The following is a 15,622-nucleotide window of genomic DNA, read 5'->3' on the forward strand; positions in this document are numbered from 1 at the left end:
AAAAATAAAAGAAGAGAGAGAGAGGAAAAAAAGAGATGAAGAAGGAAGAAAAAAAGAAAGAAAGTAATGCTCAACAAAGCACGGCTCCTTCCTCATGCTTTTACCCATTTCAGCGTGCATTTGCTCCCCAATATTCCTTGCAGGTTAACAAATGGAAAGGAAAACCCACGGAGTACAAGGATGTGTTCAAAGAGGACGTGAAATGATCAGCAGCAAGAAAATCCTAAAAGCGATATTGTCAACCACTTCCACCGGCTGGACTTTGCCTCTTTTCCCTCTATTTCTCTTCCCTATTTCCCTCTTCCTTTATTTCCTCACACACACCTTCCAGAACTGAGGTGCGATCCCTTCACGGTCTCCAAGCTCAGCATCCAACGCCTTTCGACTTTTTCAAGAAAAACAACGCGAAATAAACCCAAAGAGCCACTCTTCCCTCTCAACTTGCAGCAGCTTTGCCTCGCTTCCCCCCCCCTCCTACCCCAGAACATTCTACTTCAGATATCAACCAAGAAGCCTTGGCCGGCCTTACAGCGACCCGACACCTCATTCCTCGCCTCTTCTCCACCATCCCGGGCGGGGTCACAAAGGAAGAAATTCAGAGTTTAAGAAAGAAAATGGAATGAGAAAAAAAAAAAAAAGACCCACGGGGGGAGCGCAGGGAGCGCGCCTCACCCCCCACCTCCCACAAATTTCCTACTCGCAGTTGGATTTTAGGGACGAGAAGGGAAATAATGCAAGGGGTGGGTGGAGGAGTGGAAAGCGGAGTTTGTTGAGGATAAATTTGGGGGTTCTACGCCTTTCCCTTCCCCCCCATCCCAACCTTATTCCACTGAGGGTGTCGCTGCTTATCCCTGTCGCGGCCGGCAGGTGGCGCGCTCCGCCAAGGTGGGGGTGCGAGCGTGGGGGGCGCCGGCCGCGCTCATGGATGGAGAAGGGGGGGAGGATGGAAACCACTCGGGGACGCGCCTGGGCGCGTTCGCGTCGTCTCGGGCCTAACCCCCTCGGTCTCCGTCATTATTTGTAACCATAGAGCATGAATTACCTCTTGAGGTCATCAGTGAGAATTTACGACTGGTCAACAAAAGCACGTGATGCCCAAACGCGGCCCCCACACCCCCTCCTTTACCCCCCCCTCAACCTCCAACCACCACCACCCTCCCTCCTCCTCCTCCTCCACACCCCCCCCCTCATATTTGGCCGCGTACATAGCAAAAACGAAGTACAGTGCATCGCTATAATTCATTAATACATCATAAATCGTCAAGCACAGGGGTTATAACGACCACGAGCCACAAATCAAGCCCTCCAAAATAACCCAAATGAGCTCTTACTTTGTAAACTCGTTCTCAGGGCGCTACCCAAATGGCCCCGACTATCAGTTACTAAATTATGGGACCAGCAGTTCCATGAACGGTTCTTACAGAGATTCAAGCACCATGCATTCCAGCTCTTATGGCTACAACTACAATGGGATGGACCTTAGCATCAACCGCTCAGCCTCCTCTAGTCACTTTGGGGCTGTCGGAGAGAGCTCCCGTGGTTTCCCTTCTCCAGCTCAGGAGAGCAGGTTTAGACAGGCGTCTAGCTGCTCCTTATCTTCTCCCGACTCCCTACCCTGCTCCAACAGCGAAAGCCATGGAGGCAAACCCACCCCGTCCCCTTCTGACCAAGCTACTTCTGCCAGCACCACCAACACAAATTTCACAGAACTAGACGAGACCAGCGCGTCCTCGGGAGCCGACGAGGGCACTCCAATAAGCAGCAGCATCCCCCGAGCGCAGGCAGAACCCATCGCGACCTCCACGGCAGCAACAGAAGGGCAGGCACCTCAGATATTCCCTTGGATGAGGAAACTTCACATTAGCCATGGTACAGCTACTTCTTTTTTTTTTTTTTTTCGTCGTTGTTGTTGTTTATTTTTCTCAAACCTCTCTATCCCTCTCTGTTCCTCTTGTGTTTGAGGGCTTTCTCCCCCCTCTTTTCCCTCCACACCCTACTCCTTGCTTTTTTTTCTCCTTCCCACCCCACTCCCTGGCTTTTTTCCCCCCCTTTTCCCTCCCCACCCTACTCCCTGGTTTGTTTTGGCGTTGGTCTTCTTTTTTTTTATCTCCCTTTCCTTTTATTCGGTGCTAGCTCTTTGATCAGAATCGCAGCTATTTATTGCTTTTGTATTTCTTGCTCTGATCGCTGCTTTAAAGCTGCCTCTGGCGCCTGGAGGAGATGAGGAGGGGGGAGTGTTGTGTAGGGGTTGGGGGGAGATTTTATTTTAGTTTCGCTATCCTTGTCGCGAAATCAGGGCTTATTTCAGGCTCTCAGCCCTGTGTGGAGGGTGGGAAAAGGTAATTTAAAAATTGAGGGGAAAGGGGGGGAGTGGGGGATGTGGTGGCAGGAAAGGAAAGAATTGACCATTAAAATGGCATTATATGCACAGATGGGTCTCTCAGACCTTTTCTACTCTTATTTTGCTGGGTGTATTCTTGACAATCTGCTCTTGACAAAACCAAAATTGAGAGGAGATACACAGGGAATAACGAGCACACACCACCCCCCCCCTCCCCTTTTCCCCTCTTGGAGAAAAGAAAGCAGCGTTAAACCTGATGCCCCTTCAAACAGACCCAGAAAACACCCAGACAGAACTGGGGAAAAGGGAGATTATTTCAACATCTCGCTTCTCCAGTTAAATTATGAATATTGAGTTGCGAATGTCAGATCTGGAGGGGCCAAGGGTAGGGGGGGGAGGTTTACACGTGTCTGGGGGTGTGCGAGGAAGAGGAGGGAGGGGAGGTGGGGGGGCTGTTATTTGGGGATGAAGCTTTCCTAGCTGCCCGAAAAGGGTGAGAGATTTTACCTCGGGATTTAAAAAAAAAAAAAAAATAATAACCTTAAAGATAAGCAAAATCCGAGCTGAAAGAACAAACCCAAACCCCGCTGTTGTCTGTGTTATTCAGACATGACTGGACCAGACGGTAAGAGGGCGAGGACAGCATACACTCGCTACCAGACCCTGGAGTTGGAAAAGGAATTCCACTTCAATAGATATCTCACCCGCAGGAGGAGAATAGAGATCGCTCACGCTCTCTGCCTCTCCGAACGCCAGATCAAAATCTGGTTCCAGAACCGGAGGATGAAATGGAAGAAGGATAACAAACTGAAAAGCATGAGCTTAGCCTCGGCGGGCAGCGCCTTTCAGCCATAAATTATATTAAAAATAAATAAATAAATACAAATAAGAGAGAGAAATACCGAGGAAAAGAAGAAGAAGAGATGGGGGGAAAGAGAGAGAGAAAAAAAAAAACACAACAACAAAAAAACCACAACACAACAACAAACCAACCACCACCACCAACAACAACAAAAAAAAGCGGAAATAAATAAATAAAGCAGCCCGCAGAGCTTAGTTTCGGAGTACTGTAGAGTGAGGCACCTTCTTTTCGGCATGATAAACATCCTAAACCAACGTGTATGGTACTGCTGTCCCAGGACTGAGTTCATGTCGTGTTCTGTTTGGGGGTTTTTTTGGGTGCTGGGGGGTGGGGGAGGGGGAGGAGGAGGATGTTTCTTTAAATTTTTTTTTTTAATTAAATTTTATTTCCAGATGCTCCTCCATGCTTCTTGTTGTTTCTCTAAATGTATGTGTCCGTGTTCTCTTGATGCTTTCTGGAAAGCTGGCATGTTTTATGTGAGCCTTTTAAATGTTATAACTTATTTATAAAGCGAGAACAGATACGATTGTTTGTTTATTTGTTGAATTTTTTTTTTGGGGGGGTGGTGGTGTTCTTCCCTCCCCTCCCCCCTCTCTCCCCCCATCCCTTTCCTGAGCTGACTGCTTTTGGGTGAGTTCTTCTCTGCCTGAGCTAAAATCGGGAGTTCCTGCACTACACTCGCAGAAAAAAATATATATATTAAAAAAAAAAAAAGGAAATAAAAAAAGACAAATAAAAAAAAAGAGAAAATGAAAAAAAAAAAAAAAAGGCAAAAGCTCTTGTATCTTTCTGTCTTAAAATTGTCCAGTCTGTGTTTTAGTTCAAACTTCAGGCCAGGATTTCTAATCCTAGGCTCATGCCTGACGTACTCTTAGATGTGGCTTAAACTTCACTATGGGGAAAAAAAAAAAAAAAGAAAAGAAAAAAAGAGAAGAAAAGAAAACCAAAACAAAACACAACCACAACGTCTAAAATCAGACCAACAAATGCTCAAATGTCTGTAAATACTAGAAATATTTCTGATGTGACGACTAGACGGTTCGTAGTGGGCAGAGTGAATGCAATGTTCTGTGTAAAAATGGCATCTGTCATGTCTAGCTGCCTGTTAGTACTTTGCCAATAAGCTTTTTGTATTTGTTTGTAGCTTTACTTGAAGTCAAATAAACGTTTCTCCTATTCACAAAGCCTCCCAGTCGCACTTTATACACAACCTCCAAGCCCTACAACACATCCTAAAGCCAGAGAGATGCCTGGGCATGGAGCTGAAGCTCTGCAAGCTCCTCCTGGGCAGCACCAAAACACCAAAGATTCACATCAGGAAAACCCCAAACCAAGAAAAAATTTTAAAAATCCCAAACCGCCCTTCGGGAATAAACCAGCAACTCTCCACAACTACCCCAAACACCGTTTCCCACCCCCTCCCCCCCGAAAAACCAACACGATTCCACCACCACCATCGCATCAAACAAACTGGTTCGCAAGTACTTCTAAGTTGCATCAAGACGTGGTAAAAACCCTTTCCCGGCAGATTTACGCACAGGAATTATCAGATTAGAGATAGCCACAAGTTTAAAAGCCAAAGATATTTATAATCCTCATCTAGGTCCATGTAAAGCTGCGTTCTGTAGAATTACAGCCCTGGGTGTTTGAATAGATATATTTATTAGCTCTATATACTATGGATCTATATCTCTAAGACATTTCTATGCTCTCCCCTCTACCCCTGGCTTCGTTGTGCTTTCTCTTTCCACCTCTTCAACACGTAAAACATCCTCTCCCAGCTCTCTCCAATTTACTGACGGTACGAGTCTTCTTCTTCTTCTTTTTTTTTTTCTTTTCCCCTTGCAGATAATTTAACATCATCAACGATGGCATTTCGCTACCAAGGCATCATATAACTCCGGTTTAAAGTCGCTAGATTTGGCTAAAACACCCCTGACATCTCTACATCACTTTTTGTTTTATTATTATTACGATTATTATTTTCTCCCCCCTCCCCCTCTTTACTTTTCTCTCTTTTTTTTTTTTCCCCCTGTTCCATAGCAAGTAAAGTTGGAGCTTAAAACTTACCAACTTAATCTCCCTCTGTTTAGGTACTTCTTAAGTGATTTTGAGAGGGATGTGAAGTGGACTGTCAGATCCCAAACCATTTGCTCGCCTTCCCTTGATATTTTTTTCCCCTTTCCTTTTCTTTTTCTCTCTCCTTTTTTTTTTTTCTTCTTTTTTTTTTTTTTTTTTACCAATAGCAAACTATACCAAAAGTGGGTATGACATTTAGATGTCAAATGGATAGGGGTTTTATCTCGAAGTTAGATCGTAAAAATCACCCAGACCTCAGACAGATACCCCTCACTGGCTCTCAAAAGTCACGTGAGGTCCATAAAGTTAGTTTTATGGTTTTGGGGAGTTGACAATGTACAATATATTTCACATTCTCTAGAATGTTAAGTGACACTTTAACTGCTTGGTTTGGCTTGTAAGGGGCAGCAATGGGTGAGCACTTTTCCAGATGAGATTTAACGTTGCAATTGCAGGGAACAATGTTTTGCGGGTCCAGTTTTCAGTCCAGGGAGCCAATAGACTGGAATCCTGAAAGTAAGTTTCTTCTGAAATATTATCTGCTTAAAAAAAAAAAAAAATCCCAATCCAACAACTTATTTTAAAAGGGTTTGATGTGGCTGAAGGCTGAGGCGGGGTTGGAAAGAGGGTCTCGTCTCTCTTTCACAGCTTGCTTTCTCGCATTTAGAAGGTTCCTAATTCTTACCCTCCCGAGGATTTGGGATTGAGTTACTTTTCCATCCCAGTTTCCAGGCCCGCAAGTAAACTTTCTGTGGAAGCGGGAGATTGGAAGGAAGCTGGAAAGATTCATTATCAACGGATGGAAAAGTCCCTCCTGTGTGTGCCGGGGGTCGGAGGGGGGGGGGGGGCCGGGAGAGGGGGGGCATATGGACTTCAGGCAAGGTGTGGGTTTGTCCTGCTCCATGTTATACTGGGAGGAGGTTCGGTGTGGTTTGTGCTGGTCGCGAAGAAGCCACGAACCTGGCCCAGGCTTTTGCATTTCCAGCGGCTGTATTTCGGTCTGTGTTCCTCAGCTTGTTAACACCTTTGGGTTTTAACTCTCCTCACCTGCTTGCCAAAGTGATTTGTGCACTTTGTTTGTCCTTTGGCCTGTGTAGAGATCGAGGTGGGGGGTTGCCCCAGGGCTATTTTTTCCTTTTTTCTCTCTCTCTTCTTTTTTTTTTCCTTCCTTTCTCTCTCTCTTTATTATTATTATTATTATTATTATTATTATTATTATTATTATTATTATTATTATTATTATTATTATTATTATTATTTTAAAATCTTTTCTTTGCCTTTTTTCTTTATCTTTTTCTTTTACCTTTTTTTCTTTCACATTTTTCTTTCCTCTCTTTTCTTTTTTTTTTTTCCTTTTCCTTGGGTTTCATTTTTTTCCCCATAATATACAACCGAGTGTCCTCACATTTCCGTAGTTGGTTTCTAACATATGGAGACAGCGACTGACCGCGTTTATGTCTCCAGCCTGTCCTAAAGTGCTACAGAAAAATAATCAGTGAGCTTGCATAAGGACCCCCGCTCTTCCTAAACCTTATTGAACCCTCCAATATCTCCCAGATTTCCCTCTCCCCCTCTAAGGTCTGGAAAAGGCAGGCAGCAGGCTTTTTCTCTGGGAAAATAAACAAGCTAGCAGGGAAGGGCAGAAGAGCAGAGCCATGACTCGGGGGCTCGGGGCTGCGGCAGGGACTGTGGCCCCCGCTCCGGGGTGGGACAGGCAGGTGGCCCCGGCCGGATAGTCTGGCTCCGTGGCAGACTAGATAGTGCAAAATAAGGCAAAATAGAGCAAAATAAGGCAGACAGAGCAAAACAGAGGGGAAAAAAACAAACAAACAAACAAACAAACCCCACAACCAAACAAGCCACACTTGCAGAAGCTGAGTTTTTTTGAAGCCAAGTAGCCACATCTGCAGCAGAGCTGGGCGGGGGGGTGGGGGGGGGAAAGACGACACGACACTTTGTCTACACCTGAACCAACCCACATCTATTCCCCCCCTCCCTTAAAAGATTCCCCACAAAAGTTCAAAGAGGAGGTACTGGGGGAAAGGAGTGTTGGGGGGTGTACAGAATTTGGAGCAGTCGCCAGCTTCTTTCCTTCCCCACCCACCCCCTCGTTTTTTTTCGGTAAGACAACATTTGGTGGACACATGTCCGTCTCTTTTACACAAAGCAGAATGTCCCCCCCTTTAGCACACTTTGGAGATTGCTTTTCCTTCCTTTGGACTGTTTTTCCTGTCCTGCTCCATGTGTGTCTCCTAATATCTTTGCTATCACCATCATCTGAACTTCTGGCTTCTCCCTGAGCAAGTCAGAGGGTGGCCAACGCAACCCTGAAAAACCTCTGCTCTGGAAACCTGTAAACACAGCCGCAAAAGCTGGAAATTCGAGGCAGGGAAGGAGGGTGCTGGGAGCTTTTCCTACTCAGCAGAATGGTTTTAGACTGGACAGCCTCTCCTTGAGCTCTGTGCAAACTGGACGCCTGGGGTTTTGGTTTTACGTTTGTTGGTGTTTTGTTTTGTTTTTATAATAAAGCTGTTTTGTGGGCTGTAGTGGGATTGGCCTGGAAAGGTGAAATCAGCCACAGAAACCTGAAGGGCTGCAGAGAGATTTGCCCACATTCAGTTAGAGGAGAAGGGATGTGGGGAGTGGTGCGTGCTGGTGTAGGGGTTAGACCAAGAGGTTGCTTCCTAATGCTTTACCCTTCTGATCTGGACTGGTGACTAGGAATAATTTTGAATGATGTGAATACTAATGAGAGATTTAAGCTAGAAAAGTGACATCCCCCCCACAATGGGTGTGATCACACGTTCAATGCATGCACATACCCACAAACACCATGTAGCCATAGATCCATCTACCCATCCATCCATCCATAGATCCACCCATCCACCTCTTCCCTATCCGTCACATGCATCACCTCCCAATCCCCACAGCTCCACTCCAGGGTCTTTTCTACAGCCCCAGAAAACTTTCCTACTAACTCCACTTCTAACACAAGAGCCACCAGAGTTGTTCTTTTTTTTTTTTTTTCCCCTAAGTACCACTGTTTTTAATCTCTTGGTGGACACCATATATTGTTTCCATGGGAAAAGGCCAAGGTAGCCAGAACAAGAGGATTTTATGATGCAGTTTAGCTTCAGGACTTTGCAGTGAGGAGGAGATGCCTGTGTGGTGCACAACAGGTAACAACCCTGTGTGTGTTTGAGAACAGGGATGGCACTGGGCCTGTATCACAGCAAAGGAGGAAGGACAGGATTTTCTTGCTGGCATAAGGACAGCATCTTTCCCTCTCCTTTCTACCCCTTACAGGAACCTTGGCCTCCCATCTACTTCCTACATGCAACATAAAGTGATTTTTTTTGAGGATTATTTTTATTTTAGTTTACTTTAAAAGCCAGATTTTTGAGGCTCTATTTGGGGATTGTTCCCCCCCCCCCCCCCCCCATCTCCCTTACATGGTGTTAAATTCCATCTTCCTGTGCTGGGTTGATGTGGAATTTTATCTTAGAGGTGTTTCCCAACAACAACAACAACAACAGATTCTGTGATTCTATGATTCCATGATTCCTTGATTCTATGATAAAGAACTTTAACTAGCTAGCATTTTACAGCCTGGAAGAGGTCACAGGCTTAGCACAGGCTTCTCCCCACCCTGCCATCCTTAAAAAAAAAAAAATCTCCCTGTTACTGCTGAAAAGGAAGCATAAGGAGAGTAAACAGGAAAACGGAGCTCTGACCGTGCAGGTAGGCGGGGATTTTCCTTTGCATTTTTCATCCTTTCTCTCACTTTAATGACATACATCAGCCATGGGACAATTAGTTCTTCTGCAGCTGTAGAAGACAGAATAAATATGAAATGCTTTAATATCAGCTTTAAGAATAAGGAGAATACCTAGGACATAGTTAGGAAGAAAAAAAAAAAAAAAAGAAGAAGATCTCTTTTAAACCTGTATTTATGCAGATCTTTATGCCATGACTCTGGGTCCAGATGCGAAAAAAAAAAATCTCTGATTTAAGTACTCTCAGCCTTGAGTGGTTTGGGCTGTTCGCCTCAAACGTGCAGAATCTACCACAGCCTAGAGAAGCCTCCCCCTGAACTCACCTGGCTCACAGCATCTTCCACTTCCTAAAAATGAGTGGAGCCAGACTCACTTTTGCCTTTTATTTTGCCCCCTGTCCTGCCTCTTTAGCCTCTCCCCATCCCTGAAGGTTTCCTATTTCGTTTAGTAAAGCCTTTGTAAACCTCGCTGGTACTTTAAAGGGGAAAAAAAAAATCCAAAACACCAACCCCCAAAGCAGTTATTTCTCACCCCAAAGTCAGCCCAGTCTACTCAGACTGGAAGAACCGAGCTGAGCATCTGTATTAATTACACCCCCCACCTCAAGCCCACCCTTTTGGGTCATCTCCCCAGGGCCCTGTGTCAGGGAGGACACGGGACCCCCATGTCCAGGCTGCTGCTGAAGGGTGAAAAAAAGATGAATTCTCACCCATAAAAAACCCATTTGGTTCAGCAATAAATGGGAAGGGGTGGGGGGAAAGGCGTCTGTGAGCCTCACAGGGAGGTTTGGGGAGCTCTTCGGTGCAGAAGGCAGCTCGGTGCTGCAGTGCCATTGTCAGGCCATCTTGAATGTCATGGCTTTATTTATTTTTATCTCTTATTTTACGATTTTTTTTTCTTTCTGTAAGCGTTTGAGCATTTGAAACCTCCTCTGCTCCCTAGGCGCCGCATAACACGAAGTAAAAAAATCCCTTTTACAGCCTGATTTGTTAAAAAATCAAAACCCAAAAAAACTCCACCAAAAATCAAGGAGCCCCATGCTAAAAAACACACCCAAAACAAAGAAACCCCACCAAAAAAAAAGGCCACACCAAACTTCGCCAAGGTAACCTAGTTAAAGATGCGCGTGATGCCTTATTTTATCCAACAAAAAGTGATTAAAATCTGTTAAAGGGTTTAATTAAGAGAATTAAATGAAAAGGAAAGGGGCACAAATGAGTTGGGAAAAAAAAAAGGAAGGGGAAAAAAAAAAAAGCGAAGCTATTCTAAACGATTAAATCGCCATTTTAACAGTATAATGGGGTTTGCATACTGAAAAGAGAAATCAGAGCTCATATCTCATCAATAATTCATAGGCAAGAGGGATCATTCCGAGGTCAGCAGACTTGTACAGCCTCAGCTCCTCTCTGGGAGGAGAAGGGTGAGCATCGTATCACAACACAACCCGAACCCCGGGGGCTGCCGGGGCACCTATTTAAGGAAAACATCAGCTCCAGGGATTTTTCCCCCTCCTCCCTTTCTTTTTTTTTTTTTTTTTAATATTAATTTACCAAGTCTCACTACCCGGGTGTGCTGGTGACAGGCAGTAAGAGAGGGGGAGGGCTGGACGTGGTTCATATTGCTGCAGTACAGACACACACCAACAATGTGGTGATTATGCTTTTGAGAAGCCAAAGGGATCTCTTTTTTTTTTCCCTCCTTTTTTTTTTTCCCCTTTTTCTAGCCACAAAAATGAAGGTTAGGAGGCAGCTGGGTCCTTATCTGCCTTGACTTGGGCGCTTGGATGGAGGCAAGGGACTCGAAATGGAGTTGTAATTCTTATGTTTCATTCTATTTAGAGGAAGACCTCGATTATTCACCTATTTATTTGCAATAGTCCTGTAAATTACTCCAGCCTACACACCGCCACCCCATGACCTCCTCCAAGAAGGGAAAGCTTTCGAAGGAAACCAGCCCCTTCCCTCCAGCTCTGCTCCCCAAGCCCCTTTCCCTCCCCCCACAGTTGAATTTCAGGCTGAGAAATTGCTCTTTTCTTTCCTCCCCAACCCCTTCCTTTCCCCCCCCTCCTTTTTTCTTTCTCTCTCACTTTTCTTTATTTCTTGCTTGCTTTTTAAAGTATTTTATTTTATTTTTATTACACGTCCGACCTGAAGTGGAGAAGCTGAGCGTATTATTTAAAATTCTCCTGATAAAAGTCTCTCCTCAATTAGGGACGCCCAAAAAAAAAAAAAAAAAAAAAAAAAAAAAAAAAAAAAAAAAAAGAAGACTCTGGTGGGTTTTGGCTCCTCCTCTGAGGGTCTCTTTCCAGTCCTAGAATGGATTTAAGAATGAAATTTTCTGTCAGAGTGTGGCTCTTTTAGTGTCTGGGTTGATTTTTTCCCCCATTCTTTCCTCTTTTGATGTTAAATAAATTATATTTGGAAGGAGGTTGATAACTTAACTCGAGAGGTGTCCACCCGGCATAGTTTTTCCCTGTTCTGTTACCCTAAATAGCTTTAAAAAGAAACTATTTTGACAGGGAGCGTTGAAAGAATAAGACTAGTCCGAGGCTGCTTTTTTTCTTTCCTTTTTTTTTTCCCCCTCTTTGATTTATCTCTTTTTAACATGTGTATGTATGTGGATGTATATATACACATATATATATACCCTTCAAGTCAAAACAAATTACAGCTCTGGGATTTGGTGTAAAAGACGTTTGTTTGGTGGCAAATCAGGGCTGTGTTTATGTAGGGGGTAGAACAGGCAAAGAAGTAGTGTGTGTGTGTGGTGGGGGTGAATTTAGGATGGAAAGGAGAGGAAAGAGGCGACCCAGGGCAGGGGATTCAGTGAAGCCTTCTCGCCTGTAACATCCCCAAGCAGCCAGCAGAGCTCGCTTCAGACCAAGTTCACTGCCAGCAGCCACGGACCGAGCCGGGCCGGGCTGGAGCCGGAGCAGGACCGGTCACCCCATAGTCCTGGCAGCATCCCCCACGAAGCTCCGGGTACCCCCTGGAGAGGTAGAGACGATGCTTGTCGTCGAGCTCCCGTACTTCAAAAAATAATCCTAGGAGAACCTACCTTCCTTGTTATGCCCTAAAAATGAGGAAAAAATAATGCAGAGCAGGCTCATTACCGCCCTGAGGTGAAATCCTCACAAATAAAAGAGAATTATTGCAATGCAGCCATGGATTAAGGGTTTTCGCCACCCCCAACCCCTTATTCTTTAAATATAAAAGCAGAGAGAGAGAAAGGAAAAACAAATCGGCAATGAGTTGAGCTGGAGATAAACATCTAATTCCTGCAAAGCTCTGACTTTTGTTCTCTCCGGGGAAGCAAAAATATCGCGAAGAAAAGTCCAATTGTTTTCCCTCTTTTTCTGCTTAAGATAAAGCAGAAAAAATTGGGAAATCAGCGCTGCTTTAGTTTCTGGAGACGTAGAGGGTAACTCTGGTCTTGGGGGGCTTGTTAGTACAGCATTATAGCTCGAGGGGTCAAAAAGTTGAGGGTCAAAAGTTTACGCTGTGCGTGACTCAGTCTTGTGTATAACCCTGATAGACTGATGTCAGGGTGGAGAGGAAAAAAAAAAGGGAGAGAAAGAAAGCGGGGAGGAGGGGGGGGGGGGTGTGAGGTGGGAGGAAGAGTCTGTGCTCATGGGCAGAGATGGGAGAAGATGATAGCGAGGTGGGAGCGACCTTCAGCCGTGAGCCGGAGATGTAGGAAAGGGGGGTGGAGAGGGGGTGGAAAAAGAGGGGTTGGAGGATTTGGGGTGGGATGTAGGGGAAAAAAAAAAAATAAGTAGATTGATTTGGGTCTCTCGTGAGGAAATGCTAAGCGACTTTTTAGTATTTTTCTAAGATAACCCCCTTGAAACGCTATGTGGAGTCGAATTAAGAGAATATAGGGGGAAATGCATTTATTAAATCCAATTAGGTGAAGGTCCCTCTAGGATATTAACGCCAGCAGTTAAAAAAATAATTTTCATTCCAGCGTCAATTTTGTTTGGACCGAATTTAAATTATACTCGAAAGAAAAAAAAAAAAAAAAAAAGCCTAACGCGGTTGGTGAAAATGTGCCCAAACATCTTGGCTTGGAAACGCTTCCAAAGCCTTGGAGAAATGCCTGTATCCCTCTCCCTGGGCTCCACAGCCCCAGAGCCAAACGCTTTTTTACTCAGCGCTTGGAATGAGTGCTAATATTCCCCGTAAATAATTAAAGAATTACACCAAATAACGTCCTGGATTTACTGTTTGCATTTCTACCTTAACTGTAGACATCTAGAATAATGATTGATGGGTACAAATCAACGGACTGATGGCTTAAAAAATTCGATATATGTACTTAAAGGCGTTTTTAAGTGGCCGTTTCGTGGCTCGGATGGGTTCAAGTAGCTAATTTTGTTGTGGAGAGCGGTTTTTTCCGTCTGATTTTGAATGAAATGCTCTTTTTTCCCCCTTGCTTGAAACGCGACTCCACGCTGGTCACTGCAACAGTTTAATGAACTGATATAATAAATATTTCCCTTGGCCTTTCAAAGTTATTTCTACACTGCCAGACTCTGAACCCTCCAAACTCTAAATATTATTTGCAGTGGGACTGGGGAAGATCTTTTCAATTGCTCCTTAAGCAAACAATTGGCGCAAGGAAAACTCTTCTGGACACAAAAATATGAAGAAAAAAATAATAATAAAAAAACCCCCCACAACCCTGCGAATTTTTCCCCCTCCCCTTCGGCTTTTAAATATTTTCAGTGTCTAAATACTTATAACAAGGGTCATTTTTCTTGGAGGAGAAAGAGAGAGAATATTAGAGCCCTGGGAAAGGCGTTCTGGAAAATCCATTTGCTTTCCCGATGCGGATATATTCGTGGAGTAGGTGAAATTCAAGAGAACGTAAAGCGTTTTGTTTCGCGTGATAAGGCTCGGGGTTTAATTAATTGCCGTGAATTTGCTTGGTATTTATAAAATATCACTGTATAAGGGCTACCGTTTAGTTGGAACTTGGGTGATCCATCTCGGCGCCCTTGTAATTACTGCACTTATCTCTCTAGAACAGTCATTTCTACTCCAGGTTTATACAACAGGTAATGGATAATAAAGGCCATTTGTTTTCGGGATATTAAAACAAGCAGGTATAATTTCACGGCAATAAAGGGGAAGAAAAACCAACCCCCCCCCACACACACACACACATCCCAACTTTCCTTATAATCTTCCCTCCTACATCATAGCGTTTAACTTTCAATTTAGGGACGCGGGGCTGCGTGCTCGTCTGGAGAAGGTTCATTTGGAGGGGTGGAAGGAGGGAGAGCGAGAGAGGGAGGGGAGGAAAGAAGGAGGAAATTAAAGGTATCGTTTTCAAGGATATTTCTAATTTATCTCCCTTGTTTAGGACGGGCTCGGCTTAGCCGTGGCTAAGCTGTGGGTACCAGCTACATATTTCAGGGTGGGATTTCCTCTTACTTTGGGTTGTTTTGGAGGGGTTTTCCCTACCGGATAATCAATTAAATGTGCTTTTTAATCCCGATTTACTTGTCAAATGACCCCTTGAGAAACACGGGGTTGGGGCTGCTCGGGTAAACGCAGAGATGGACCTCATAGGGATGCTCCACTCCCCATTCCGGCCCTTCCTGCTCTCCTCTTTTGCTGATCCAAGTATTTTAGGTGAAAATATTATTTATTTTGTTTCATTCCAAAGGAAAAAAGATGTAGAAAGCTGGCTGGGAAAATCACGCAAGGCTTAAATCTTATTGCAAAACAGGTGTAGGCTGAATTCCACCCAACCCTGCAGCCACCTTCCTTCTATTTATACCTCCCAAAAGCAGCCAAGGAGACTGTTTGCTCCTCGAACCTCCAGCGCTCCCCGGTTGCTGGGGAGGGGGAAATTTTCCCAGCTTAATAAGCAAACAGGAAAGATTTGAGCTTTCAAAAAGGTCGGGGCTAGAATTAAAAAATAAATTAAAAATCGCCATTCTCATTGCTGCCAGAAAACACATTTCCGGGGGAAGCGGGGGGGATGGGAGGGGGGAGTGTGTGTGGGGGTGTGGGTGTGTGGAAATAGTAAAAGTCCTAAAACTGAGAGCGCGGAGCAGCGCGGAGGGGCGCGGAGAGAGCGCGGGGTGAAGCGCGGGTCACCGCGGCTCTTGGCGGCTGCGGACACGCCTCGCTGTTTAACAAAGACTGACAAACTATGAGATTAATACCAAAACTTGCGGGTTTCCCACCCCAAAATGCTCAGAGGGCCTCCTGGCGCTGCCAGGAGCAGTTCCGCTCGCCTGTAAGGACAATAGTGGTTTATACTGGGGGGGGGGGGGGGGTGGGGAAACGGAGGAAGGGGGGGTACCAGAAAACCCCACCAAAGGGAAAAAAAAACTAAACAAGAGGAGAAGAAGGAGAGAGAAAAATTAATGTTCTTATGGAGAAATAATCGCAGTGAAAAAGCAATACGGGGGGGGGGGGGAGAAAGGAGAAAAATCTAAGCTGGATTGGGGAGGGGGTGGGAGGGTGGGGGGTTGGGGGTGGTGTATTTAGGGGGTTTCTATAGGATTCTGCCTGCAAAACCTCACCAAGTTTTGGGGGAGCGGCCCAA

The 15,622-nt window shown here is 44.9% G+C and overlaps 1 protein-coding gene across 1 annotated transcript; it reads left to right on the plus strand.

Moving 5' to 3' along the window:
• Positions 1-1,319: 1,319 nt before the first annotated feature.
• HOXB5 (homeobox B5) lies at positions 1,320-3,224 on the plus strand. Its single transcript, XM_054396504.1, has 2 exons — positions 1,320-1,869; positions 2,949-3,224. Exons 1-2 carry the CDS (start codon positions 1,320-1,322, stop codon positions 3,194-3,196), a joined length of 798 nt encoding a protein of 265 aa, XP_054252479.1. The 3' UTR covers positions 3,197-3,224.
• Positions 3,225-15,622: the final 12,398 nt, after the last annotated feature.

The sequence above is a fragment of the Indicator indicator genome, chromosome 37, assembly GCF_027791375.1.
Source record: "Indicator indicator isolate 239-I01 chromosome 37, UM_Iind_1.1, whole genome shotgun sequence".
Lineage (NCBI taxonomy): Eukaryota > Metazoa > Chordata > Aves > Piciformes > Indicatoridae > Indicator > Indicator indicator.